The 27,356-nt window shown below is 53.1% G+C and overlaps 9 protein-coding genes across 9 annotated transcripts; 4 read left to right on the forward strand and 5 right to left on the reverse strand.

The window, feature by feature from the left end:
• Positions 1-1,530: 1,530 nt before the first annotated feature.
• Positions 1,531-2,406, reverse strand: N7482_006034 (uncharacterized protein; the record flags this gene model as incomplete). The annotated part of the gene is made up of 3 exons (XM_056688159.1): positions 1,531-1,827; positions 1,887-2,094; positions 2,180-2,406. 3 exons carry the CDS (start codon positions 2,404-2,406, stop codon positions 1,531-1,533), a joined length of 732 nt encoding a protein of 243 aa, XP_056543714.1.
• Positions 2,407-4,177: 1,771 nt separating this feature from the next.
• Positions 4,178-4,477, reverse strand: N7482_006035 (uncharacterized protein; the record flags this gene model as incomplete). Its single annotated transcript, XM_056688160.1, has 1 exon — positions 4,178-4,477. One exon carries the CDS (start codon positions 4,475-4,477, stop codon positions 4,178-4,180), a length of 300 nt encoding a protein of 99 aa, XP_056543715.1.
• Positions 4,478-4,696: 219 nt separating this feature from the next.
• Positions 4,697-5,515, forward strand: N7482_006036 (uncharacterized protein; the record flags this gene model as incomplete). The annotated part of the gene is made up of 1 exon (XM_056688161.1): positions 4,697-5,515. The coding sequence occupies one exon, from the start codon at positions 4,697-4,699 to the stop codon at positions 5,513-5,515; it is 819 nt and encodes a 272-aa protein (XP_056543716.1).
• A 5,663-nt stretch (positions 5,516-11,178) lies between these two features.
• Positions 11,179-12,582, forward strand: mdm12 (ERMES complex subunit MDM12; the record flags this gene model as incomplete). The annotated part of the gene is made up of 1 exon (XM_056688162.1): positions 11,179-12,582. One exon carries the CDS (start codon positions 11,179-11,181, stop codon positions 12,580-12,582), a length of 1,404 nt encoding a protein of 467 aa, XP_056543717.1.
• Positions 12,583-13,146: 564 nt separating this feature from the next.
• Positions 13,147-13,860, reverse strand: N7482_006038 (putative BAP31 domain protein; the record flags this gene model as incomplete). Its single annotated transcript, XM_056688163.1, has 3 exons — positions 13,147-13,528; positions 13,591-13,694; positions 13,750-13,860. 3 exons carry the CDS (start codon positions 13,858-13,860, stop codon positions 13,147-13,149), a joined length of 597 nt encoding a protein of 198 aa, XP_056543718.1.
• A 657-nt stretch (positions 13,861-14,517) lies between these two features.
• Positions 14,518-16,855, reverse strand: dus3 (tRNA dihydrouridine synthase DUS3; the record flags this gene model as incomplete). Its single annotated transcript, XM_056688164.1, has 3 exons — positions 14,518-14,599; positions 14,668-16,584; positions 16,644-16,855. The coding sequence occupies 3 exons, from the start codon at positions 16,853-16,855 to the stop codon at positions 14,518-14,520; spliced, it is 2,211 nt and encodes a 736-aa protein (XP_056543719.1).
• A 479-nt stretch (positions 16,856-17,334) lies between these two features.
• N7482_006040 (Ser/Thr protein phosphatase superfamily) lies at positions 17,335-17,532 on the reverse strand (the record flags this gene model as incomplete). Its single annotated transcript, XM_056688165.1, has 1 exon — positions 17,335-17,532. One exon carries the CDS (start codon positions 17,530-17,532, stop codon positions 17,335-17,337), a length of 198 nt encoding a protein of 65 aa, XP_056543720.1.
• A 467-nt stretch (positions 17,533-17,999) lies between these two features.
• N7482_006041 (senescence-associated domain-containing protein) lies at positions 18,000-19,617 on the forward strand (the record flags this gene model as incomplete). The annotated part of the gene is made up of 2 exons (XM_056688166.1): positions 18,000-18,648; positions 18,716-19,617. The coding sequence occupies 2 exons, from the start codon at positions 18,000-18,002 to the stop codon at positions 19,615-19,617; spliced, it is 1,551 nt and encodes a 516-aa protein (XP_056543721.1).
• Positions 19,618-23,143: 3,526 nt separating this feature from the next.
• On the forward strand, positions 23,144-26,446 carry N7482_006042 (putative serine/threonine protein kinase (Kin4); the record flags this gene model as incomplete). The annotated part of the gene is made up of 2 exons (XM_056688167.1): positions 23,144-24,460; positions 24,521-26,446. 2 exons carry the CDS (start codon positions 23,144-23,146, stop codon positions 26,444-26,446), a joined length of 3,243 nt encoding a protein of 1,080 aa, XP_056543722.1.
• Between the last annotated feature and the right edge of the window lie 910 nt (positions 26,447-27,356).

Genomic DNA, 27,356 nt, shown 5'->3' on the forward strand with positions numbered 1-27,356 from the left:
CTATAAGAGCCCTATAGGAGGACACGACACACACCGCCCCGCCGGCCTCGAAACTGGACCCTCAGAGGGGAAAGGAGGGGTGCCGTCGAGGTGTCTGTGTCCATCCGTATTACTCTGTACTCCGAACTTGCTCCATCCCGCCCTAGTCGAATCAACCGAATCAACCATAATAATGCGCCCCCTTAGGCCGTGGGAGACCGCCCTTCCTTCCGAATCGCCTCATAGCCTCCAGTTACTTGGTAACCCGGAAACAGCATAACCTACGCCCTCCCGACCCTCGGCCCCCAAAGTTGCCCTGCCGCCTAGGTTTCCCCACGGGATTTCTTCGGCCTTTTCTCGATCAGGTGGGTGTTTCGGTCACTCGACACTGGCTGATGTCCCCTCCTGTAACCTCCAACAAGTAGAAGACACTCTGGCATTGATCGACGGCCAATGCCAATGCTTCGTATACATTCACCCCCAAAGTATCTGAACCGAGTCAGTTCTCGATTTGGTGCTCACCGTTTCACATGACGCCCGAGATGGCGAAATCCTCGCATCCGGTTTCGTTCTACATTCTACACTGCCGTCTATGTTAAACAAGCACATTGAGTTACCCCAATTGCTGCTATTAGACTTCGTACTAAGGTTGATGGGGATCTGCTCGACATACAAAAGATCCTCCTTCGCCCAAACTTTCCTTTCGCTAGCCGCTGTTTAGCTTCTGTGGTGGGGTTGCTGACTTTGGACCAAGACGTACAGGACCATCATATGAGAACCTCAGATTCAATTCCCGACTGGGATCGATCCTTCTCGCCAGTACTCCCGAGCCGTAGAGAGCCGCTGAACCAAACTTATCCGTCTAAATGTTGATGGAGAAGCCTCAAGTACCTTCATTGATTGGTCCACCAACAGCACGGGTCGATCAACCATGAACCTTATTATTGATCGAGGCGGTTGCAGGCGTTATCCAGCGTCAAATGTCGCTTCTTATCTATACTTTTTTGCCTCGTGGCGGAGTCGACTCCATATACCGATAGATAAGCTGAATTTGGAGTTTCCCGGATTCATTCTTTGCAATCTTATCCCGCTGCCTTCTCTCTGGGGGAAGCGGCCGGGGGCGGGACCGGTGCCCGAATGCGACGATTCACTATCCTATGAGTGAATATTTCTCCAATTTTTAGGCGGAAGCGATTAAGTTGTGTACCTCCCAAATATGTGGCCATAAACTAGATGACCAGTTTCATATTTTGTTGCATGTGGTTTAAATATCTTTGTTGATCGCCGATTGGGGGAATATACTGTTAACTTCAACTGTAATCATGCCGTTGTGCTCTCCACGGAATGATCTCCAACGCAGCAAGAGTAGAGACAAGGGAATGAATTGAATCTTTGGCGTTATATAACTGAGCGGCAATCAGTTGTATAAAAGTACCTAGGCACAAAAAGGAATAAAATTAGGAATATGGTATTAGAATGGAAGGATGCACCTAGGCACAATCAACAATGCAAAGAATCGAAAATGTCTCTCTCTGTGCCCAACACATCGGTTTAACGCCTAGATCCCGCCTTCTGTTTCAGCACTGCCTGTCCAAGACGAACCAGGTCGTTATTCTTCACCGTTTCCTGGTCGAAACCCTTCACAGCCAGGTCCAGGACTGCTGCCGAAAGCTCCTCTCGATGAATATTGGGGATTGCACGCGTGAAAGTGTTGACGACACGGAACGCCGAGGCCAGTACAGATCTCCCAAAAGAAGTGGAATTGACCACCACACCGGGTTGAGCGATACAGATCTGGACCCTCGGGTACTCTTCGGGAAAATTGATGACCATGAGCTCTGTTTCGCACTGAGAAGCAGATCTTCTTTAGCATAAGAACACACAGACCTCGTCGATATATGACTCACGCGCATGATTTGATAGTCACCCATGATGGCTGGCCTTTTGGTCGGATCCCTGGGTGTACCATCGGCGCTGAAGTAGATGAAACGGAAGGATTTCGCGGGACCGGCCTCGTACATGGCCTTGAACCCCGCGAGAGTGCAGTCTTGACACACGCGCTTGACCTCGGCAAAGTCAAAGCTGCTTGTTCTGAATGGCGTCACAGCGACCGTCCTTAAAGGCAGCGCGAGTCAGTGATTTCTATTCCTTTGCGTTTTTCTTTGCCATCATAATTAAAGAGAGTGTGGTTGATGCGTACCATATGCACGCGTCCGCCCCGGCGAACTCAGCCTTCACATCAGCGGAATACTCCCCGTAGTCACGAATCACGACACTCTTGAGCTTCGATGTTGAATCTGTCCCATCTTCGACGTGGACGGGCTTCCGAGCTAGTGCGATAACCTGGGTGATCTCGTTGATTTGCAGGCATTGCCTGATGATCTCCGTGCCCACCAGACCGGTTGCACCAGCTACAATGAGCTTCATGGCAAGATTATCTCGAGTTCGGTAAAGTTATCGGGTATTGTGCGAGGACGGGAATGATTCCTCTATGCTATCTATGCTAGGAGCTAGGAGAAAGGAGAGATTGAAGTTTCTAAGGAATACTCGTAGATACATCCTGGGAGTTTGATCGGGATTCAGGGCCGGTCCCGCTCGGTCAGTCCATCATCGGACTCTAGAACCGGGGTTACCTATCTAACGCGGTGTTAGAATAGCAGTCTGATCGGATTTTAAGGGATTATTTTTGGTTTTTGGAAGAGTCTAGTCTCATGCTGGTTTTTCTTGATATAGTTTATTCCAACACTTCTGCATCACTAGGGACGTTAGTGTTGTGTAAATTGTAGGCTGAGGCATGGAGGCCCGCAGATAATCGGTAAACCAGTATCCGAATACCGGTTCACCCCCGCCCCGACGGGGGGTTTACTGCAGTAGCGCCATATGATATCAACTGGGAGAGGCAAAATTCAGAGCTGAAGAAATCGACTAGGGTGTTTTGAAATGAGTGAGAGCAACATCTCGCTCAATGTGGCCCTGCTCGTCAGCAAAATAAGATACATACCCCTGGAGAAAATAGCACCAAGAGTCTGACGTATAAAGGTGGTAGTCACTAACGCGAAAAGCCATCTTATTGAACATGACATAGATCACCTAAAAAGAGTGTTGCTATATAATGGGGCAGAAAAGGTTCATAGGAGGGACAGCCGCACTACAAGTATAGAAGACCTTCAAGTTAGTCTGATAGAGATTTCATTTCCAGTATAGAAAGATCAAAATATTCACCGAAAGCCACAGATCAAGTGAACAATGCCCATCATCACTCCAGATCTTCACCGGGAATGCGGGGTGGACATTTTGGCCCGATGGATGAGGGAGAACCCCCATTTCCAACCCCACCACGATCTCACCGGGGTGACCAACACAGCAATACTGTCAGCAATGCGACTAGATCATATCGGCAAACGTCGACCAATCCTAGGAATAGAAAGACAAACGTGTATCAGCGGTCAAGTGGCCACCCCAGAAGAAAGAGAATTTAAAGCAAGAAAGGGAGGCCTGAACAGCAAGGACGCTTCCACATCACAACAAGCAGGCTTGGCAATATTGGCGAGAGTCAGAAAGGGATCTGGTGATCGCCATGGTACACAGGCGCAGTCCGCCCGTGCAACATGATGGAGATGATCCGCGAGATGCAGGGGTTCCGGCCTCACAGCCAAGACGGGTCTATCAAACTGCACAAGGCTTGGCAGATCAGCAATCGGCTTGGCGTCCACTTGGCAGGCATCCAGGAGGGCAGGCTCCCTCGCATCCAGTGGGCTTAGTATTCTCTGGGCATTGATAAGACTTGGCTGTGCTGGAGCAAGCAACCTTATTGGTACGTACGACAAGCGTGGAAGCAGACTGAGTGTATGGCATTCTGTTGATTGCATTGCAAACTTGCCCACTAGGGCTTTGGTATGTAGTCCGAGACAAATAGAGAGATAAACAGCCAGATCAGATAGCGCCCCCAACACCCTTGTTTTGCTTTCCCATCCTATGGTTTTGTCCGGATGGGGTGGGTTTCAATTCGTAGAAGCAGTGTCGGTGTCTCTTAGAGACGACAACTCCAATAAAACGGGATGACCGCTGGATTCCAAGTCAAAGCAAAGTGCGCCGGTCGCTGGTATCACGTTGATAAAACAAGATTGTTATGAATAGCAGAAAGAAGATGAAGATGAAGATGAAGATGAAGAGATTAAAGCCCTTTGAAGTGGCTCAATCACTGGGAGGTGCGGCTTTTTTTGACGTGGCCGAGATAGAGGAAGCCATTAGGCAAGGTGGCATGAACGTCGCTGAACTGAGAGTCCTCTGATGAAGCGGAGGAGGAGCTGTTAGAGCGGTGCAGCTCCTGCTCGTGGTCGGCAGTGGCAGACTCGGTTACAGCCTGCTCATCATAAGCGCGAGGGTCAGGGTCCGACTCGGTGGGCGACAAGACGAGGAACTTGTGGCTCGGGTCGAACGGAGCTGAGACCGAGGCCGAGAGAACCAGGAAGCGGCGGGGCGGGGGAATGGAGTACATTTTGGGTAAAGACTGGTGGTCGCCTAGAAGATAGCTTGTGGAAGAGATTGGGGTGTGGTTGTTTGATGGACGAGGGGTGAGCAGCGGTTATAGATGGCTGAGCGCGGACTTGGGAGTATTGCGAAAATCAACACACGTTCGGGGGTGGATAGATGGAACAAGAGATCATTTCGACGGGTGAAAACGGCCAGGCTTTATAACACACGAGTCGCAACTGGGATGGGTCCAGAGGAACCTGGGAGCGTGAGGGGCATACCGGTATCAACGACAAGCCCTCTCTGTGCCGATCCAGCACATCGCGCATCCCAGCCGAAAGGGCAGGCAGGTGGAGACCCGGAAGGTCACGCAGTCAGCCAAGCCCCCGCGATTATCGCAGATAATCTGCATAGCACAGGCGAGCAGTGGATTGGACTGGATAATCTGCCCCAATCAGCCCGTGGATTGCCCAATCCGGCACATCCCAAACACTTCACATGTCTTGGCCCAAAAAAGGGGGGACGAGGCACGTCTCCTTCCCAGCGGCCAAGGCGTCACTATTGGAATCAGCATCTCGATCAACCCTCTCTGCTTTCCAATTCTTCCACTTCGCCTTTCTTGGCCCTGGAATGGGTCACACCGGTGTCGGTCTGGCCGGCTCGCCACTCTTTCACTCATTCCCAGCGGGCCATGGCAATAATGCCCCCGCTTGGCGAAAGCCAGCAAGTCCGCGCGCAGGCTCACCATAATCCCCGACTGAAGAAATTGCTAATGGACGTGCCATTTCGCCATCTGGTCGTGTTCTTTGCCGTTTCTTCTGGTGCCAGGCAAGCGGGGCGCGAGCCAAGAGCGCGACTCCGGAAGATCCGCAGCCAGGATGAGGATGAGGCCCCAAGAGTCCCAGAAGAAAGACACGATTTCCCCACGCGTGTGGACATGGCATTTCACAGGCTGTCTCGATTTTGCCCGTCCACCGCCATGCAGCGCCTTGTTTCACGTGCAGGCCCTCCAACGGGATGCTTTCTCATCCCGACTGCGTCCGCGGTCCCCCTCATAGATTAACGGTCCGGTTTGTTTTCACAATCCCCGTCCTGGCGCACCTGACTCTTTCGAGACCAGGCCACAAATGACATCATCTCCGGGGAATCCGCGTCAGTCATTCATGTGGGAAGAGATCTCTGGCCGATAGTGCCCGATCGTCTCGGTTGTTTGGTTTAGCCCCGTGGGGAAACCGGACATGTGATATCTAGTACTCGGGGCATCGCACAGACACAGGAAATGGTTCGTAATAAAAGTGAGAGGACATGCAGCACAGTTGTGTTAGAAAGGAACGGGAAAAAGGTGAGGCTACGCACTGTAGCAACAGCATCGACGAACCATCACGTGGCGTAGTGCCTCTGCGCGCAAAAGAGACCCGGACAGGATGCACTTTCGGCCACATTCCGTCTTTTTCCTCAATTACAGTACATACAGTACACCCATCAGAATCTTGCTAGAGACCAACGGCGCCAAATTGATCGGTGTTTAGTCGCTGTGCGTTGCCGCCCATAGCCTCGGCCGGCCACTCGCCCGCAGTCGATCGCTCGGAGCACAGCCGCCGGGCGACGAGCCTCAGTCACAAATATGTAGAGCCTTCCTGTGCCCCTCGGGAGCACAGTCAATTCTACCAGTCACATTGGCGCTCGAGAAAATCCATTGGCAGAGAATTCTCTTTCATACTTCGCAGCCGATGCATCCTATCGATCTAGGCCGTGCAAGAGGCCACCTGTTCATCACATACAGCCAGCACTGGATCAAGCCATCCCGAAAGATGGTCGGAAGCCGCTCCTTTCCATCCGAGGACAACTGCTTCTGTGATTTTCTTATTGCGACATGATGTTCCCGACTGCCTCCCCACAATGCAGCTTGCTCGTGGCTATCACCAACTGTGCCGTTGCGGCGGGCTCCCGGTTGCTTGCGCAGGCGATATTGGGGCCATGAAATGGAGACACCATGTCGCGGGCTTTCAGTCTAGGAAATGGCTGTCTCTATCGTTCGCCAGCTATTTTTTTCGCCCCTTTTCGAGACGCTGACTCAAAATTTATCACCCGTTTGGGCCGCGATGCTAATCCTTGAGTTCTGGTCATGCTACCTTGTTCGAACAGACCTCGTCGACACTGACGATTACTATACTGGCGATGATTTCAAATACCAAATCCCATTGTCTGCGGTCATGCAGAAACTCAGAAAGGGCTGAACCGCTCACAGGCTTGACTCGAGGGGTGCCGCACGCCGCCACTGACAGCTCCTGTGCTGATCTCCGAAAACGAGGGCGTACCCACTACGCGGACTGCGGCAGGTAGACTGTCCTAGAAAGGAAAAACAGCAGTATAGCATGCGCTATTATTCATATTAGTTCCACACGGATAGTTCCTATCTGGCTCATTGTGTACGTCGAGTGTTGGTTTTGTTCCGTGTCCCTATTTGCTGGGGCAAACATCTGTTGGGTGCTCAAGATATGAGTGTCAAATTATTGCAGCAGCAGCGGGAACTCTAATAGAGATTAGGGTGGCCTGCTCTAATCAACGGTTCGACGAGCATCCCTGCTCGCCACTAGTGCCGGTGTGCACAGAACCCAGATCACCAGGCGCAGTCCGCTGGACAAGGAGCCCTTTCTGAGGATCCACATAAACGCCAACTTTGCTTTCTGTTGGCTTGCAATGAAGGCCCCGACGACCCTGCCTGGAGCATGCCAGGCCTTTCCCGCTTCCTCCTTCCAGGCTCCTTGTCATTTCAGGAGTGACTACCAAGTCGTTAGATGCATATGGCGCACCTGTTATCCCCCACAGCGGCAGTAAATGGGCCAAAATCCCATTTCTGCACATTGATTATACCATTCACTACATGCTCTGCGTCGCGGCACAGTCATTGTCTCTAGATACAGATGCACCAGAAGCTATAAAGTGGCCCTTGATTCCCATACGATTTCGGTTCTCAACTTACTGATACATTCAGCTCAACAGTGTCAGTCTGTATTTCTAAACTTTCCCCACTCCAATATCCGTCAAAAGATCTATCCTTCTGCCCGCAATGTGCTCTGTCTATATTTTTCTGTACGACTGCGGATGCTGCCTGCGCGAAGGTGATGTGGTCCCTTGTGCGAAGGCTGGTACCCCGTCTTGCCACGGCGTGAAGGAGCATTTCCGCCGACGAAATGGATACAAATGCCCGGCACATGATTAATGGTTTAGATTTCTCGCGCAAGGTTAGTGCCACTACAAAGCTTCGATAATTCTTTTGCCCGAGTAAAGGTTGCTAACCTGCATTGCTACTCAGAGGTCCGGCGATGATTCCACTACTTCAACAACTCCTTCGTCGCCGGCCCCTGAGTTTTTACACAGCAACACTTTGCTTTCCGCAAATCAAAAGGAGGGTGAACTGAATTCTTTTGTCCTGTACCGTATTACGCCCATGTATGGATTGGGAGGCATATTGTGCTCTGGACTTTGTTGCCTATCATTTGGAGCTGAGACTCTAATTTCTTTTTGTCCATTATTATTCTTGTTCCTTGAATGGTTTCGCTTCTACATTGGCTTGAGCATTATCTCCGCATGGCTTAAGCTGTTGCGAGATCACAAAGCCATTTGCCCCTCCAGAAGAGCCTTAAATGCTACATACTTTGACTTTCTGTTCTTGACAAGTCCTACATGTTTCTCCGAGGCATTCAAACAGTCATATGCGGCTAAGTCTAAGTCTCCTAGATATTCTTGTAGCCCATCTTTTCGGTTAGTTGTTATACCATGGTGCTGGATTCGTGATCCTCACATACAATGTAATAGAAGCCTCAAGGATGACGTGTTCCACACCACAATCCAGGCTGGAAGATTGTGTCTCAGCCCTTTGTTGCCTATTCCTGGGATCTGTCGAAAGCTTTCGAAGTTGGACTCAAATTCTTCCCAAGAAACGCGCTTATCTGGTTTGTGTGAGCTGGCAGACTACAAGATGACCCACCTGGAGGGATGGTCAAGGTTTACCAAAAAAGGGAATGAATAGCACCAATCAGCTGAAGGAAAACAACTAGGATTTTTTTGGCGAGATGGAGAAAGGAGGGGGAGGCCGGGGGTTATCACGAGTTGGCGCTTACAGGGGCGGGGTGGGATGCAAAGGTTTGCGTACATCGATGGCGCAGGCGGTGGCCACTTTCTACCGTAGTTGACAAATTCCGATTCCAGAATCAGATAGTTTGGGGCCTGTGTAACATGAGACGACGTCTAGATTGAAGCAAGTCGTTGATGTGTTATGTTTGTGGGCAATTTAAAACAACGTCTTTGCGACCTACCGCGTCCCAGTGCTTGACCAAGGTCCTTGGGAAGGGAGAGGGCAACGAGAATGTAGATCAGATGCAGCTTTGCATGTAGGAACTGCCTTATGCATCTTTCAACTACCAGCGCGGGGCTGAAGTTGGCTAAATGTCGGCTTGCATAGTCTCGTCACATCCTGTTAACAAAATCATACGCGGTCCCCCTCTGTTCATCTGAGAGATAATTTCAAAAAAGAAAAGAAAAAAAAAGGGGGGGGCCTCAGACTATGCCTGTGGGTGAGATCGTATCACTGTCCCAGAAGCAACATGATGAGGCTTTAATACAATATTAGCAACTTTGAAATGAACTGTGGCAAGGGATACAAATTGCGACAGCCCATAGAGGCACAAGACACAAGGAGAAAACGCTGTGCGCAATATGACCAGCCAGTACTTGGTACTTCTAGCGAGACACCGAGCAGAGTTCGAGCCACCTGGCACGTAATGTAACGAATAATGCCATAGCGATAAACGCGGCGACACCCTAGACAAGCGGTAGGCTATGAGCCGCGGAGAGATTCCTTGTGCGTTGCATGAGATCTGCATAGCGTTCGAATCAGCTGATTCGGAATGTGTGTGGAAGCCCCTATAGCGCAAAGTTCGAGTGTTTTCGATTCCTGGCAGAGGACGCTCGATCATCCTCCGAAGTGAGCTTTGAAAGGCTGCATCACATTTGCCACAGAGAAAGCGCTTCGGTCGAACGACCGTCGATGCGCACTCTAGAAAGAGGGGCTAATCGACAGAAGGACGTAACGAAGTGAACACCCCACCTCAGATAGGTTTGATGGGTCCTAGCACTTCGTTGTTGATTCTCAAGGGTGAACATCTCATGCGCCTGCACACGTCCATCACATTTTTAGCCCCTGCTAGCCAGAGTCGTGGCGCCCTCAGGATCCGAGGGAAGAAGGCGCAATAGAAATCCCTTCGGACATGGGGATGCTAGTCCCGGTCACGAGGCCCACCAGAGCATGTTTGATTGCATTCACTCGCGGCCAGAAATCGCAAGGGAATGCCAAGCTGGGGCCAAAAGGGACGGCTCTAACTGGCTTGGGTGGCACTAGCATCCAAGTACCCCGGGGCTTGGCTTGGGAAATCCGTGGTCCCTTTGAAAGATATTTTGACTGCCATTGGGCATTTAAACGAAGGATAAGAAAGATACAATTGAAATGCCCTGTAAATGTCTTCGAATACTATATCTAAATATCATTCATGATGGTGATACCCATAGTAATCCTTTACACTCGGATAGTCGCTGTAGCAAATAGCCCCCATTTTTTTAACAACAGTTGGAGAAACACATCGGGGGGGAACAACAAATCCAGCAGAGGTTGAGCTAGCTATCATATCTGAGCTATTTGATCTCTGAACTGGCAGCTCGTGCTCTCTGCGGTCCTATATACCACAAGACATCAAAGTGCGCCATAAACACCACAGCTATTCTAAGATATTCTCATACTATCTACATCATCCATCATGCCTGAAGGAACTATAGGCTATTAATCTCACATATCATCCACCGGGGACTGTGTCAATCTCATCTATGAATGGCCAAGCTTCAATAACTTTCACAAAGCATACCAGACTACCTACCCGGTACCCGTTCCTTCTCTTCCCCGGGTAGAGCATCCAGGAGCGTCCGCAGTGACTCTTCATCAATCCGCACACACATGCGATACATAGTTCCCATGTCTCGCTTACCCTGCGCATCCACCCAATTTTTGTGATGAACTCTGATCTCGTCGACCGACGCCCCATCGGATTGGTTAGTATTTTCTATGATCATTAGGTAATGTTAAGCCTAGAGCGCATTATAGACAGTCGGCTCCCACTTGTCGGTCTGATTCAAGTTTGAAGAGCATTCGTCATATCTGATTCTTCAAGCAGGATATCAGGAGGTTGGTCACTCGGGGCCATACGATGTCGGACTTCGAGGTATAGGTGCCTCTATGAGCGACAAAACTCGACGATGGTAAGGGACCAGCTGTGATGCGGTTATGTAGCCCTCGAGTAAGCCCTGGAAGAGGAAGACAGCGCATCCGCTGTGATACAGGAGGCAGATGGAGGTAGGCGGTAGAAGAAAATGAGGCCGTAGAAAATAAATCGAGTGTTTAAGTAATTTACCGGGCCTAAAATAAAATACTGGGTTTCTTACGTTGCCAATATGAGCACTATGCAGAGAGTCGAAGGTGGAGGACTTGTGGTTAGGCGGGAGACCGAAGTACGGGGTAGCAGGCAAAGAACCGCGTACATATCAGCCTTCAACGAATGCAATGCTCAACAGCAAGGCAGCGTGTTTCATACAGAAACAGAAAATAAACCGTGCCTATCCAAAGGTCATTTGTAGCGAAAGCAGCGAAGAAGAGATGTTCTAGCGGGACCATTCTCAATGCCATTCCTGGGTCACGTGGACCCGTATCACCTGGGCCGCGGCTTTGCGGAGCTCTCCTCCCGAGCTTGCGGATGTCATGAACTTCTTTACAAAAGATACAGCTACATTGCATATGTGATGTCCATTGAAGTCGACTGGGTAAGGGCCACTTCTGGGCCGGATGGGGAAGCGCTCGCAGAGCGCATCCGCTCCTTCGTTCACGACAAGTTCCAGCAGGTCCCCTTACCGCGCTTCATCCGCTCTGTCCAGTGCCATGCCTTCGAGTTTGGGACAATTGGACCAGACCTCGAGATTAAGGATTTCTGTGAACCATTTTCGGACTTCTACGAGGAAGATGATGACGACACTTCGGCAACCTCCGAGGAGCTTATTGTCGACCAATGGTCCGGACGCCATTCGGACTCGACCTACGACGACGAGATGCCGCCTAACCTCCACCACCATCCATATCCTGGCGAGGCATTCCAGCCATCTGCGCTTCGATCGCCGCTTCCCTTAGGAGACCACCTCAATCCGCATTTCCTTCCTCGCGCCGGCACCCCAGGTATTCCTGGAGGCACATCGACTCTTGGCTACCATTTGATGTCCTTGGGTGGTCTCTCGGGTACCCAGACACCACTTGCAGCTGTAGCCGGGGGCACGCCATTTGCCAGCAGTTGGTCGGACTCGGGCATGGGCCATGGAGGCAGACCACGCCGTTCATCTCGCCCTAGCGGGCTCCAGCATAGGACGGATGCAGACATAGACACAACTAACTCCGCTTCACGACCCTCGACCGCCAACACGACACCATCCCATCCCTCCGTGGACCGGACCGGTAGCAGCGGATCAAATCGCAACAGCGGGGACCCCGATGACATACCACAGCCGTCAACAGAGCCCGCCATCGACCCCTCTGCTCCAATCCCACCTCGCATGCGTGAGCGTCGCCCAGAAGATTTTCAGATTCTTTGCCACGCCAAATATGCCGGCGACGTACGATTATCTTTGACAGCCGAGATTCTACTCGATTACCCAATGCCGAGCTTCGTGGGTCTCCCCCTTAAACTGAATGTCACTGGCATTACCTTCGACGGGGTGGCGGTGGTTGCATATATTCGTAAACACATCCACTTCTGCTTCTTATCTCCCGAGGACGCGGACGCCCTCCTCGGCTCTGAAGAGCAGGGCCAGAGCAGTCAACATCCTACTGATGATGGTCGACCTCGGTCTGGCGGGGACCAGAAGCGGCAAGGTGGATTGCTGCAAGAGATCCGGGTCGACAGCGAGATTGGCCGCAAGGAAGATGGGAAGCAAGTACTGAAGAATGTGGGCAAAGTGGAGCGCTTTGTGCTCGCACAAGTGCGCCGTATCTTTGAGGAAGAGCTGGTTTTTCCAAGCTTCTGGACCTTCCTCATTTGATAAACGTCTTTGCGGGGTACTTTCCCTCGGCCTTACCTTAATAATACACCATACATGTACAGTTACGAAGACTTGATGAATTTGAACAGGATGAAGTTATGAACCGAGAAGAAAGCCCTATCTTCACAGTGCAAGATAATCTTTGTCCCAAGATAAATAACAACGCGCATGACTCAGAATGACGAGCACTTCCAGAGAAAATACTATGAATAGTGACTCCATTATCCAACCCCCTGGGTGATATTTGTAAGTAGCAGGGGTGACGGTAAAAAAAGACGTCTCGTAAGGGGTAGTAGTATAGTCTCTGCAGGTCTCCCTTAAAGTGACCAAGTTCGATATTCCAGAAAAGAGACCTACGAACAGCGTTCGATTCAATGTGTCTGGGGGAGCAATATCGTGAGCGGATTCGCTTGACGAGGAGATCAAATTGAATCTGACTGTGGCCAACCCGAAGACATGCAGCACGGAGGGAATTTCATGTGCTGAATGTCACCAGCTAAAAAGAGGCCGGAATAACAGGCAGCAGCCCCAAATTGGTCTCCAGAACCTGAAAAGGCAGGCACCTTACAGGTCCTTTTTGTCCTTCTTATCACTCTTGCCAGAGGAGACCTCGTCACCAAGCTTGTGGTACTCCCGGGTCAGGCCCTCGCACTGCTTCTTGAGAGTCTCGATATCGCGGTCCTTTTCCTCGATCTTCTTCTTCAGAGCACCAATCTCACCAAGTGAGCCAGCCTCAGCGACACGGGCAGAGTCCTTGCCGCCGGCTTTCTTGTCGCCCTCCAGCAGCTTCACGCGGTCCTCAAGGCGGAGAACCTCCAGGATCATGATGTAGGTGCGGTTAAGGATCAGGGAGAGGAAGAGGGTGAAGCCGCACAGGTACATGTTGCGCTGCGAGTAGAACTTGCGGGCCTGCACCTCCATGCGGTCGGTGCCGAGGTGGGCGGCGCTGTTAGGGATTGTCAGTTAGCTGTGTTTATTGTGGGAATGATCGACTGTAGAAAAACGAACCCGAGCGAAGAACCGTCCTTGGTGAAGGCTGACAGCTCCTGCTGCACGCGATACACCCTATTGACGCTGTCAAGGAAGAGGATGAGGATGAAAATGAATGTAATCTGAAATGGTCATTAGAAGAGCTCATGAAAATTGCAGTGATGGTGGCTGTCGTACCTTCAAGCCATACTGTAGCTTTGCTATGATCGGACTTTCGGAGATGAAGGCGAACAGCTTGCGCTTGATGGTGTACGGCAGAGGAACGATGAGGGCCAGGAAGACCGCCATCTCGAACACCAAGAGAAGGAAGACCTAATTGAAACCACTCCTGTTAGTTTTTGGGCATGGCAAAATGGTACCCCCATAATCAATGAGTAATTTCTGGTGAGCTGGCAGATCAAGCCAGCTAGGCTACAGCGGCTCACAGCTGGATCGGCCAGACAGCAACGGCAAAAGAACTGGGGAGCTCGCTGGTGGAACATACGAGGCTGTAGTAGAGAGTCATCTTGTCGACTTTTTTTGCGTAGAATACTAGATACCAGAGGTTGTTGCTGGTCAAAAGGGGGTGGGGGTTCGGTCGGAGCTTGGGTACAAGCTGGCTAGAGTGTAAACAAACCCCGCTAGGCAGAGTTATTTGAGCGGTGAGGAGCTGGGAGACCAAAAGTCCGAAGATAAAGGGAGAGACGTGTTCTGATCGAGCGGCAAAGGGAATTGAAGATCCGCGGGCAGACGTACAGGTTCTAGGTTGTTTCTTATGGGGAATTCTTCCAAGCCTCGGAGGAAGACGTCATCGTCGTCGGTCCACGTGACCATTCCGGCAGCCCAACGGCCCTGACATGGTGTCCTTTCATCATACCTGAATAGCTTCTTGTTCATTTTTTTTACTATATACAACGCTAAGCTGGTAGATTGGGTATACTCATGTATTCCATGCATAAGCCATGTTCAACCCTCCGCCTCGTAAGAGTTGGACTTGTGCTTGGGCTCGAACTTGAAGTCCTTGTGCGCGGGTCCGAGGAACATCTCACTGTAACATATTGGGGTTAGTGAATGGTGTCAAAGAGTGGGGACAGAAAAAATCCGGAACAAGCTTACGTGATCTTAATCCAGTCCTTGTAGTTTCCACTGGCCATGAGAGTCTCCAAGTCATCCCGACCTCGGAAGGCAGGAGGTCTGTCGTTAATTTGCGGAGGCAGGTATTCAAGGAGACCGAGGGGAACGTAGCGGTAGGCAAAGCTCAGCCACTCCAACAAGAAGCGCCGAGTAGTGCCAACGCCGTATTCATCAGAACCCCAGGCCTCGAGGCCGTACTTGGCGAATTTCTCGATATAGGCAAGACGCTCCGAGGAAGACTTGTCCAGGTACTGACCAGTCTGAATCTCCTCGAAAATCCAGGGCTTGATCAGGGCTCCACGAGCCACCATGACTGAATCCACACCAGCATTTTGGATATGGTCGTCGTAGTCAACATGCGAGTAACAATCACCATTTCCAAGGAAGTAGGTCTTGCCGCCATTCGGCAAGTACCGAGGGTCAGCTTCACGAATGGTGTCGGCGAACTCGTCTGTCTGCGAATTCAGACGCTTGATGAGAGCGGCGGTATCTGCAATGTATCCCCAGTCTGCCTGTCTAGTATAGCGCTGCTGTCTGCTACGTCCGTGGAGCGTGACGGCTGCAACGCCAGGGGGACCAGTATTCAGAACGGTAGATTCATAGCCACCGAGAACTAGGCGCTCAACCAACTTCAAAGCATTGGGTTGATTATCTCTGGTCCCCATGCGAATCTTGACTGTAATAGGAATCTCCTGAGACACGGCATTCATGCCACGAATGATCTTCTCCAATTTGGAGGGGTGGTCGAGGAGCGCGGAGCCTGCTCCTTCGCGGTAGACAAGCTCAATCGGGCAGCCACAGTTTAAATCAATGACACGCAGATTGGGTGTGTACTTGGAGAGCACTTCTGTGGCCTTTAGTGCCTGCCACGGCTTGTTGGCGGTGATCTGGGCTCCGAACTTGAAGTCCCTGGAGTTATCATAGCCTTGGACCACATTCGGTCCAGGAGTCACGGTGGGTGGGAGCATTTCCGTCTCGTGGCTCTTTATCAAGGTCCACTCAGACTTGTTGCCCTGGACCAGCGGCATGCTGAATGCCATCTCGGAATAGGTGAATTGGGCACCCAGATCCCCGCAGAGTCGGCGGAATGGAAGATTGCCCTGTGTCGTCAGAGGCGCCAATGCCGGAGTCTCCGGTCCAAAGTAGATGCGCCTTTTCTCGGACGCCAAAAAAGGAGGTTCGGTATATTGAGCCCTGTTATCTTCCAGCTCCTCTTTAGCTCTTTCGGCATCATCATTAGTCTTTGAAGCTTCTGCCTTCTCAGCCGCAACTCCCTCGTTTGGAACTCGTCCGTGTAGCTGTTTATCCAGTTCTTGAGACACCTTGTTGAGCCAGTCATTGTATTCGTTGGCACGAGGAGTGTGCTCCCGCTTCCGCGCAAGTGCGACCTTATCCTGGTAGGCGATAATGTTCACAAGCCCTTCGGGCGTGGCAAAGGGAACAAGAGGCTTCACTTTCGCCTTGCGTTCCTCGTCCTCTAGCAGAATAAGTTCCTTCCTCCCGTCCGTAGTTTCCCTCTCCGTCGAATGAGATCCAACCAAACGGCATTTCCATCCAGCGTAACATCTACCCCGTGCCTCAAACACAGGGCAGAGTCCATTGAAGGTCGTAAGGTCCTCTCGCTTGAGCTCCTTCAAATAGAGTCGTAGGTCATGTTCGAATCGGCACTTCGCGCCAAACTGGCACTCTTCGGGTGAAAACTCCGGGCTGAAAGTTCTTGAGATGCACAGGGACTTCACATCTTTAGAGCTACCAAAACTGCGGTTGGTGTTCTGACCCTTGGGCTTCTTCTTTCCCTTCTTCTTGTTCTCATCGTCACGCTCGGCATGAGGCGCGGCTTCAGCCGCATCGTCGGTGTTGGTCTCGGACACAGATTTAGGCGCCGAGGGGATCAGATATCTAGATTTCGCGGAATCATCAGTGCTTGCGGGCTAGGTCAATAGACGAAAGGAACCTACTCCGACTTGATGGGCGCAATGCCCCTGTTGCGCGTATCAATATGTTCGTCATTGAGTTCCGAGGGCTCATCTAAGCGAACCTTCTTGGAGGGGGGCTCTCCGACAGCAGGGCTACCGTCGGCAGCATCGCGCTTGATAACATCCACCTCCGACGGAGCTCGGTTCGTCTCCAAAGCCGCAGATTGGGGGCCGGTCAAGTCCATGCTGGGCATCCTGGGCGGTCAGTGGATGTCCCTGGTTTCCGAGTGAAACGCAGAGATTTTTTCGAGCCGAAGGACCTTGGTGCTGCTGCAAAAAATAGAAGTTGCGGAGGCGTCCGATCTCTCTATCAAAAATTCACAGCCGGTGGCGCGCCGCAAGTTTGCACTGTTTGTAATCAAAGACTTTAACCTGATTGGTTGGGACTAAACAACAGGTGAAAATGTTTGTCGCCTGGCTATTCAGGCAGGCAATGAATGATCTCGCCCGTTGAGTTCTTCCGATGGCCTTGCTGCGTTTGATGAAGGAAACTCAAAATTCTTGTTGCAAATAACCAGCTTTTGTGGAAGACTTATATGTTCTGTTTCTGGACACCTATATCTTGGTTTATTTTTCTTTCTTCCCCAGGACGAAGGAGGACAGAGAAGAATCACTACCTTGTTCATTTAGGACACTCTTGGCATGATTTGATGATCTAGCGAGAGGGCAGGGCTCATGGCTTGCCCAGGAGTAGAAACACGACTTGGAACTTAGCGAGTTGAGCCTCAATAAAAGGGAAATCGCAGGCATCCTCCACCACGCCTGTGTCGCTCAGCAGTGCCAAGTCCTTAACGGCCTTAGGCGTAGTCTCAAAAGCATCGTTAGGCAGCTGGATTTTCCAGATGAAAGTCAGACACAATCTGGAGGCCATGGAAACTGAACAACACTGGGACAGTATCGCCACAGCAAACTAAGAAACTCAGTACCATCAGTACCAGCAAGGGGACCTGATCTTCATGTCCAATCGGACCACTTGACCACGGAAAGTGGCAGAAGCGTGGCTGTGTGGCGGTGCATTCCGCGGAGAACGGTGGCGCAGTCCATTGACCTCATTTCTCCCACTGGCCCACTCGCTGCTGTTATCTAAGCGCCCAGCCCGGGATGCTCATAAAGGCCCCCTCCTTGGCCTTGGCTGCGGCCTGCGAGTGTCTTTCCCTCTTCATTGATCTTGTGTCGTACAGAAGATTCTGCTTTTGTCTTCCTGTATCGACGGCGTGGCCGTTTGCGTGAACCCTCTTCCCCCCGGACAGCATCGTCTTATCTGCTGTTATCAGCGCCCGCCCTTGATTGTGGGCATATGCTCCGACTTGCTTGTTAGCTGCCAATCACACTGACATCATGTTGGGCGCTACGCACGATCCCAGACTGCTTTACAGCGTCAACAATATCCGCGCTTTTCATATCCAGGATGGTGAGGAGCAGGAGTTGACCCCGTCGGGCCCTCAAACCCTCTCGCTGCTCATGGTCCCGACAGCGGCATCTACCCCGGATTCCCCCCATGCCGCCGGTGCGGACACACTGACTCCAGAGGAGGACTTCTATCTTCACCTCTACATTCCGCCAGAGCTTGATCTTGCATTGCCAGCTACGACACAGGTCTTTCACCAACCACCCGATAGCTACTTGATTCCCCGCTGGGATCTGGCACCCGACGCGGGCGCCTTTATTCGCATTCAGTTCCCCGGCATCGGCAGCGGCCCGAACAGTGTCTCACAAGACGACATCGATACCTTCGAGACTATCCTCGCACAATGCACCGCATTCCTCGACCGTGCCCCGACCCCGGGCGGCAAATCTGATGGCTATGCCGCCTACAACCCGGCTGACTATGCACCTGGCGAGGGATACGTCGGGTCTGGAGATAGTAAGGGCGACAACAAGCATGGCAGGATCGTGCTCGTGGACGAGGAGGATGGCAGTGTGGTTGGCGAATTGGGCGAGGGGTACAATGTGGTGGAGGACGCGGATGTGAAACCTGGATCTAAACGTGAGTGAACCTCCCTCTACCAGTCCCGTACTACTGCAGTCAGCTAACGATGGTTTCTCTTTTACAGGTCCGGTTGGAATTGAGCTCCCTACTGAAGGTGAAGGTAACCGCGTCAGCGTAACCAACGTCTCCGAAGAATACTTGGAAATGTCGCGGCATCCCGCATACCAAAATTCAACCATCGTCCAGACCTCCGCCACAGCATCCCGTCTGATTGTGACCACCTCATCGTACCTTGCCAACGCCCTCACCAGCGGTGCTGAGAGCTTCATGAAGAAGACCAAACCCAACCCAAAGCCTGTAACGTTCTCCGAGGCCACGCATGCCCGCATCCGCAAGGTCGGCACTCTATCCCACGGCGCGGCAGACTTCTCCTCCCGCACCCTGGGCCAAGTGGAACGAGTTGCGCAGAACCTGGGCGCGTCAATGGCCCGCAAGGACGCCAAGCCGCGGAGCGTCGACAAGAAAAACCCACCGGCCGACTACAAGCCGGGCGTGTTGAACAAGTCGATGATCGCCTTCTCGACGCTGGCAGACGGCATCCAGGAGAGTGCGCGCACCATGCTGCTGACCGGCTCGCAGGCCGCCAGCACGATGATCGGGCACCGCTACGGCGTCGAAGCCGGCTCCGTCGCGAACAACCTGACCGGCGGCATCAAGAATGTCGGTCTGGTGTACATCGACGCCACCGGCGTCAGCCGGCGCGCCCTGCTCAAGTCTGTGGCCAAGGGCATGGTGGTGGGCCGCATGCGTGACGGCAAGCAGGTGGTCGTTGGCGCGGGCGATGGCGGCCAGGTGCCCCAGGGTGCCCATACCAACCATACCACCGCTGAGGCTGGGCCTTCTGCTCTGGGGGCGCGGGACCCGGTCGCGCGACGCCCGTCGCCCAACCCCACGCCGCCACCTGCGTATGGCGCATCGGGGACGATGTCCCTGGGTGGGACGCCTTTATCAGGAGCAAAGCGGTAAACAGGGGGAAAGTGTATTTGAATTAGATGGTTGGACTGGAAATCAAGATTGATCTTGATTTTTCGGGAACAGGTGGCGAGTTCTGAATTTAGCTTGATCTCATTTCCCATTGCTTATTTCTTGTTTCCCTCTCCTCCCTCTTTTTTTTCGCGTGTGGAACGGAAAGATGCATGGGAGTCAACCATTAGTCGGTTGCAACAGGGTTACTCCCCATTGCTTCGTTTGATCCAGGCCCTGATCCCTGTTGCGTTGGCCCAGGAACTCGGTTCCTGTGTAGATAGATAGGTGGTCGCGATCGCCACATAAATGCCAGAGTTTCACCCCACAGTTTATGCATCAGCTTTTCGCAGCCTGTTTTTCGACTATCCTGCCAGAGGCTATTGGGCCTAGACGCAATCTACTGTACGTTTCGGCTAGGTGGAGCCACTGCCGTCGTCAATGTTTCTCCTGCCACTTTGGAGGTCAAATAGAAGCCCAGCTTAGGGCTTCCGATCGACCATCCGTTAGCCAGCCAGAATTGCCCTCGATACATGTTCCCGCCGCATGGGCTGATTGGCGGGCGATTGGACGAGCGGCTCCCAAGGCGAGGCCGCTGCCAGCGCATCACCCGCTTGACAGGTGTGGCCCGCGGCCAATGAGGCTTTATGAGGGGGGGGGCGGCGACTCCACACCGACAACTGGCGTCGAGCTGGCTGGTGTGAGCGCGAAGTTCAATTGGATCAATTGGATCAATTGGATGGATTGGATCAATTAGATTTGGGTCCCATTGGGGTGTTGCCTCTCGTCTTCTCATCTGACCTTGACCTGCGTGTCGATGACCAGCCGAGTGCAATCTTGACGTGGAACATCGGGTGGGGTGGCTGGGTGGAATAGGAATTTTGTGGAGCGGGCCATACCCCGAGCTGGAGGGTCTGCCTTTTCCCGGCTCGGAAACTACGAAACTAAGAATACTCCTGGAGTCATATAGGGAGTGCTTCGGACTTCTGTGCAGGCTTGTCCAGAGGGAAGCTCGGGCATCTCATGGTGGTTGGGGGCCACAGATCTACTCCATCTTGGGTCCCGAGCCCTAACCGTGGACGGGGCTCCGCCCAGTGCCAGGGAACGGGCAAAAAGAAACGGTCCGGTCATGAGAACGGAGGAGTACTCAGTAGTCGATATGGAGCAGTAGGGGGCACTCCGTCTAGGAATCGAATGCGCGATGGCAGAGCAGCTTGCTATATTGATCCCGCAACGAGGGGCTGGGAAGTATACACGTAGTTGCCGAGTCCCCCGGAGCAAGCCTGACCCTACAGAGAACAGGCCCCCAGGACCCGGACGGTCATATCCGCGTCGCCCATTGGGCTGAGGTCTGCAAGCCATTTTGCTGTTCCAGACGACAACCTGTTCGCCATGAGCCAGCCAATCGCCCGCGCTGATCCGACAGCGACGGCACTAACCAACCCCAATAAACCCGATATCAACTACCACTGCGGGAGCATAGTGGATAAGCATCGCGATGCAATAATCGTAAGCTGAAAGGTCCCAATTCACGATCCAGATCGGTCCCTCCGGGGCGTAATGACGATCGTCGGTGTTGGCGAGGAGCCCACTCCGCGCGAATTCGAAACAGCCGGTGGCCCCCCCTTTTTTTGAAACGGGGCCCTCTGAGTCGCGCTCTTGCGAAGTCCTGGTGTGCGGCTTAGCCCGGTCTGAGTCTTGGTGCTGTCCGGGTCCCTGCCATTACCATCAACATCCCCTAAAAGCAGGGTCTCAACTGGCTGGCCCGGAGTGTTTTGAGTCGGGGTCGGGGAGCTATGGTCACCCTCGGACCGTCGCCCTCGCCCGCGTTTTGGCTTTTCTCCTTTTCTAGTTGGTTCCCTGTTGCTCGATTATTTATTTTGGTCGTGAGCATTAGTGCGGAGACACCACATGCGAGGATTAGCCCTCGGGCCTCGCCCCCGTTTCGCTCTATCACAGGCGAGGCAAGGGACGGCCGATGTGGCCGACGGCGATTCCGGATTGAGATGGGCGCGGAGCGGCTGATAGGAGGGATCATTCATAATCGCCTAGAGATGTCAATAATTGTGTTCGAGGACGGACCGATCTCCGGTACATCTTATAATCTATGATAGTGGAGGATGGTGCTGCGCGTATCGTGGTACACCTCGTCTCCCGGGGACGGGCGGGACGGGATAGGTTCAGGCTGTCGCGCCTAATTGATGGGATCGCCGGAGATACGATGGAGGGAGAACAATCGGTCCGCAGTCGCGAAGTCGTTTTGATTTGATCGTTCGTTTCTCCTCCGCAACTCTTCTCGAGGCAAACCGTCGTCATCGGCCCAAAGGCCAGCGACCCGCCGGACTGCCCCAGACCCGCTCAACCAGCGCTAAACGGCACTAAACGGAGAAACTAAACTCGAACCAAACGGCGGTCCTGCGACTGCCCTCCCGCGCTGCTGCTTGCGCTGCTCCTCCTGCTGGACGCTTTGCCCGTATCTCCTCCTCCTCCTCCCTCTTCACCGTCCCCATCCTTTCTTCACCCTCTTGGCCCTTTCCCGTCGGCCCTTTCTTTTTCTTTGCTTCGCTTTTTCTTTGGTGTTTTTGTTGGTCCCTTCTTCCTTCAGCCCCCCCTTTTCCCCAAATCCACACTTCGGCCGGCTCTCCCGCCTCCCTTCGCGCCCCCTGTCCGCGCATCGCCCCTCCGTACCCTGGCTTCGATCATGTTCACCGTCCGCAATTGAACCTGCTGGAATTGAACCGGGAACTCATTTTCGTGTCTGAGACATTGCTACTCCCGCGTTTGTTTCCCCCAGTTCTTGGACAACGTGTGTCCCTGCCCTTTCCCCCCCCTCCTCCCCCCGTGGGCCGGAGAAGAGACTGAGGGGACTCTAGAACACTGCAGCGCAGGTATCTTCACTTCACCTTTCTTTCTCGCGGTTTTCCTGCTTTAACGACGCGTCTTTTCATCTGGTGCACATTGTGACCTGGTGTCTGGTGTGAATCTGTCTTTCTGTCTTTCTATTTCTTGATTTGCAGCCACTCTGGTCCACTGGCGTGGCCGTGGCATTCCTGTGAACCCCCCATTCCTCCGATCGATCTCCTGTCAGTTGGGACCCTCTTCCTGATAAAGTTGCACATACTTGTCGCCGATAAGAGATAGCTCGGGGATTTCGTGACTGACGTCTTTGCGGAACAGCTGGTGAGGCTGAACGTCGACACTCGGAGAGTGCGACCGATCGCCCAATTCTCGCCCCCCAACTTCTTCGCCCAACACCCTCCGCTGGGTGTTTCGACGCGCCGACTGTGTCGCAATTGGCTGCCCCATAATTCAACTTCGTGTCCAACCGCGGGCTATCGTGGACGGCCAGCCTGCAAAACGTCTCACGGGGCCTTTTTGCGCTTTCAGCCAGGTGTGTTGTCGAACGCGACGGCAAACAACTCTCCGCGCGCACAACCCGATCGTGGAAAATCTTACATGCGGTCCAGAGTACTAACACCACCCCTCGCACAGCCGTTTCTGAGGCCGGTCCCGGTCAGCTTCTTTGGCTATGAGCACTTCTCGTCAGCAGGCCATCCCTCTCCCTGCTCATACATCGCCGGTCTCGACCCACACAGCCCCATCGCCAGCTCAGAAGAATGCGCACCGCACCTACCCCGACATGCTAAGCTCACCACCAGTTCCTCCCCCGAGGACCTCGTCTGCCCATCATAGCCGTCGCAGCCCCAACGGGTCGTCAACAGAGAAAGGCAGCTCGCGACACAAGAGTCGATCCGACCGCAAGGAATCCCGCGACCGAACCCGTGAGGATCGCGGGGGGAAGAGTCGATCGCGACGACCGGACCCGCTCGAAGAAACAACACGGGAATCGGGCAGGTCACGAGGAGCACCTCTGGTTTCGAATCCCCCGGAGCCCGGCATGGAAGACATGTATGGCCCGGAGTTGGTGAAGGAGTCCAGCGCAGTGATCAACTCGGTGCAGGTCAGCGATCCTGTTGTGGACCGAGAGAGAGAGCAAATGCGACAGGAGGGCGGCTCACCTGCCGCTGCTGCAGCCGTGGAGGCCACCACCGCCAACTACGGCGGAACTGGAAATGAAGGTGTGGAGGAGGGCGCTCGCACTGGGCATCGCAGCCGACATGACTACAGCAATAACGGGAACAATCTCAAGCGCAAGGAGACGACGTTCGGCTCGTACATTCTGGGCCAAACCCTCGGAGAGGGGGAGTTCGGCAAGGTGAAGCTGGGCTGGAAGAGGGACGGTAGCATTCAAGTCGCCATCAAACTGATTCGCAGAGAATCTCTCGGAACCAATCCCAGCCGACTGCCCAAGATCTACCGCGAAATCTCGATCTTGCGCGACCTCGCCCACCCCAACATTGTCCGCCTGCATGAGATGGTGGAAACCGACCGTCACATCGGTATTATTATGGAGTACGCGTCGGGAGGTGAACTCTTCGACTACATTCTGAACAACCGTTATCTCAAAGACAATTCGGCTCGCCGATTGTTCGCACAATTGGTCTCGGGTGTGGGCTACCTACACAAAAAGGGCATTGTCCACCGAGATCTCAAGCTCGAGAACTTGTTGCTGGACAGAAATCGGAACATCATTATCACAGATTTCGGATTTGCCAACACCTTCAATCCGGTGGATCCATTGGAGGAGGAGATCGAGTACAATCTCACCAACAAGGAATATGTCAAGCGCAAGCGCCTGGATAGACTGGGCGCGGATGGGCTGCGTCGCGGTGATTTGATGCAGACGAGCTGTGGAAGTCCTTGCTATGCGGCGCCGGAACTGGTTGTCAGTGATTCGCTGTACACTGGTCGCAAAGTCGATGTCTGGAGCTGCGGTGTGATTTTGGTATGTGCACCTTGCAGTTCATGAGAATCCGCTGGTCTAATCTAACTTGCTTTGGTGCAGTACGCCATGCTGGCCGGCTATCTGCCGTTCGACGACGATCCAGCCAACCCGGATGGTGACAACATCAACCTCCTTTACAAATACATCGTCAGCACTCCCCTGACCTTCCCTGAATATGTCACACCCCACGCCCGTGATCTCTTACGACGAATTCTGGTTCCCGATCCCCGGAAGCGTGCCGACCTGTTTGAAGTTGCTCGCCACAGCTGGCTGAGTGAGTATTCGCACATTGTGTCGCATATCACCAGCAGCACCACCAATGTAGCAGACATTGTCAACGCAACAGTACCGGCTGGTAAGATCCTGGAAGGCCCATGGAATCAATATTGGGATTCTCAATCAGATCGGCTGACCCATTCCTTCACTCCAGAACCCAAGAATGAAGCGCCATCGCTTGCTCGCAGTGCTTCCGTTCGCGAACCACCCAAGACCAGCCATAGCGCGGTTCCCGCCGTGGGTGGTCTCAATCACCATGCTGGCGATATTTCGCAGGGCTCGCCCAGCGACAAGTCGAAGACGTCCCGGGATGCTAAGCGGAGAACAGTGCAGGTGGAATATGTTGCCCCCCAGTCGCAAACCACCAGGGGAGAGTACCAGGAGACTTCGGAATCGCGCAGCCGGGGAACTGCGAAACAAGACGAACCCCAAGCGCCCATGCCACCGGCGAAGGACACAACCACTCCGACCGCGCCGAAGCCACCGGTCAACTACGACAAGCCATTGCCCACACACTTCCCACGATCCACTTCGGACAATGCCGCATTCACTGGAACGCACACTAGCACCACCACGGGGCCCTCAACTACCCGGCCGACGACGGGTGGCTCTATGGCCTCCTTCCACACTGGTCGTCTGCCCTCTCGAGGCTCCTATGGCCAGCCGGTGGCTCCCATGGTCACTGCTACCAACACCGAGGGCCGTCTTGCTCAGCCAAAGAGTGGACAATTCTCCCTTGCACAAAACCCTGCACAGGCATCCAGTACATCTATTGGCCGCCCCAGCACCCAGCAACTGCCGTCGGCATTCAACCCGACTCCGCGACAAGAACCCCCCAAGGGCCACAAGCGCTCAAATACCGTTTCCAGCATTAGCGAAAAGCTCTTCGGGCGCCCTGGGTCTATTCTGGGAGGGCGCAATGCGCAGTCCAACGCTGCTGGTCGCGCAGACCGCCAGAACAAGCGGTACCCGCCAACCAGCATGAAGGAGTCTTTGCCTCGGGAAGATTCCCGTGTTTCTATGGATTCTCGGCGGTCGATGCAATACTCACACAGTCGCAAGGCTAGTCAAGCTGGTGATGGTCGACCCCGTCGATTCTCCCTCCTCCCGCCCTCTTTCTCATTCCGGACTTTCTCATCTGGCCGAGTCCAGACTCCAGAGGAGGCATCCCAGACCCCTCGCACGGTGGATCCCCACGGGGTGCAACGCCCTGCTACGGGCCCCATCCAGAGCCGTTCTCGTGCGACGAGCCATGGAACGCAAGATGGCATGGGTCTGGTCAACGAAGGCCCTGCAGATGAGGTGCACGAGCACAAGGACTCCGACCCCCTGAGCTACGAGGCTCAGATTGACCAACAGTTCGCTGAGTTGGGAAACCGATTTGACCAGACACAAGATTCCTTCGGTGCTATTTCTTCCGAGCAAGTGTATCCGAACAATGACGATCAGAACTCGGGCCACAACTACACCTACTCGTCCAAGCCGAATTACTATGATGATTACAACGGCACCTACGATAACCTGCCTTGCCAGTCGATGCAAGCTGGTCGGCGTGGAGCGAATGTCCTGCAGAAGAACCACCGCAAGTTTGCCGATGCTTACGAGTACGAGCGGGATGGATCCCACCATTCTGGCAGCTCCGGGGCTGCCAGGAAAGTGATGGACTTCTTCCGCAGACGTGCCAAGTCTCGCGCTGGTGACGACCGGTAGTTCCAATGTACCATGCCACCTCAACTCCCCTTGAAAAAAAACAATGGATCCACTCCCAAAATCAACCTCGCGCCAGGGAACCGCCATTAAGAAACCCGAATCGATCATGTAACCACATCCCGCCCGCCTTGCTTCGATCCAGGCAGCACAACTTCCAATACACCACTGCCGCGTCTTAATGCATTAATCTTGCCTCCCCGCATCCGATATCGAATGAGGAAAAAAGAAAGCAGCGAGGTTGTTTGAATTAACCATGTGATACCCTGCTTTTGTTCTTGATTCCCGCCATTCTGTGCATGGAGCGAAATTCTTCTTCACCCGCCGGGTATTTGATTAATTTATCTAGCATGTTCCTTTCCTTTGTCAGAATACATTTTCTTCTTCTTATCATTTTCTCTTTGCTAATCTGTCACCTTTTTTGGTTCTTCCCCTTTGCTCGTGTGATTCAAGCCCTCGATTTTCCTTTCTCCTGTCATTATTATCTCTGGCTGTAAAGTGGGACCAGAATCGTGTTCTTGTTCAGAGTGTTTTCCCCGTTTTCTTTCCTCCTTGCGTGTTCCCTTCTTCTCCCGTCCCCATTCCCATTCCCATGCCCATGCCCATGCCCATGCCCATGCCCGTGTCCCCATTGCTACGCGTTCTTCTTAGCTCTCTGTCTTATACGGGAGGTCTTTTCTTCGAACGATAATTCAATCTCCAATGTGGTGTGACCCCAGCCGTTTCGCTCTATCTATCTTTATTCTTTGCATATGTGTGTACTGTGCGCCTTCATTTCGTCGTCCTGTTCCTTGGCTCGAAGTCCCCTTCGGAGCGATATCATTCTACTTTACTTGCAGTGGTCAAGGGATGAGTTTCTTGCTGGTTTCTCGGTAGTTTACCTAGTTTCTTTTCTTTACTTGGTGGCTTGTCC

This window comes from Penicillium canariense (assembly GCF_028826845.1).
Source record: "Penicillium canariense strain IBT 26290 chromosome Unknown utg000003l_segment0_segment0, whole genome shotgun sequence".
NCBI lineage: Eukaryota > Fungi > Ascomycota > Eurotiomycetes > Eurotiales > Aspergillaceae > Penicillium > Penicillium canariense.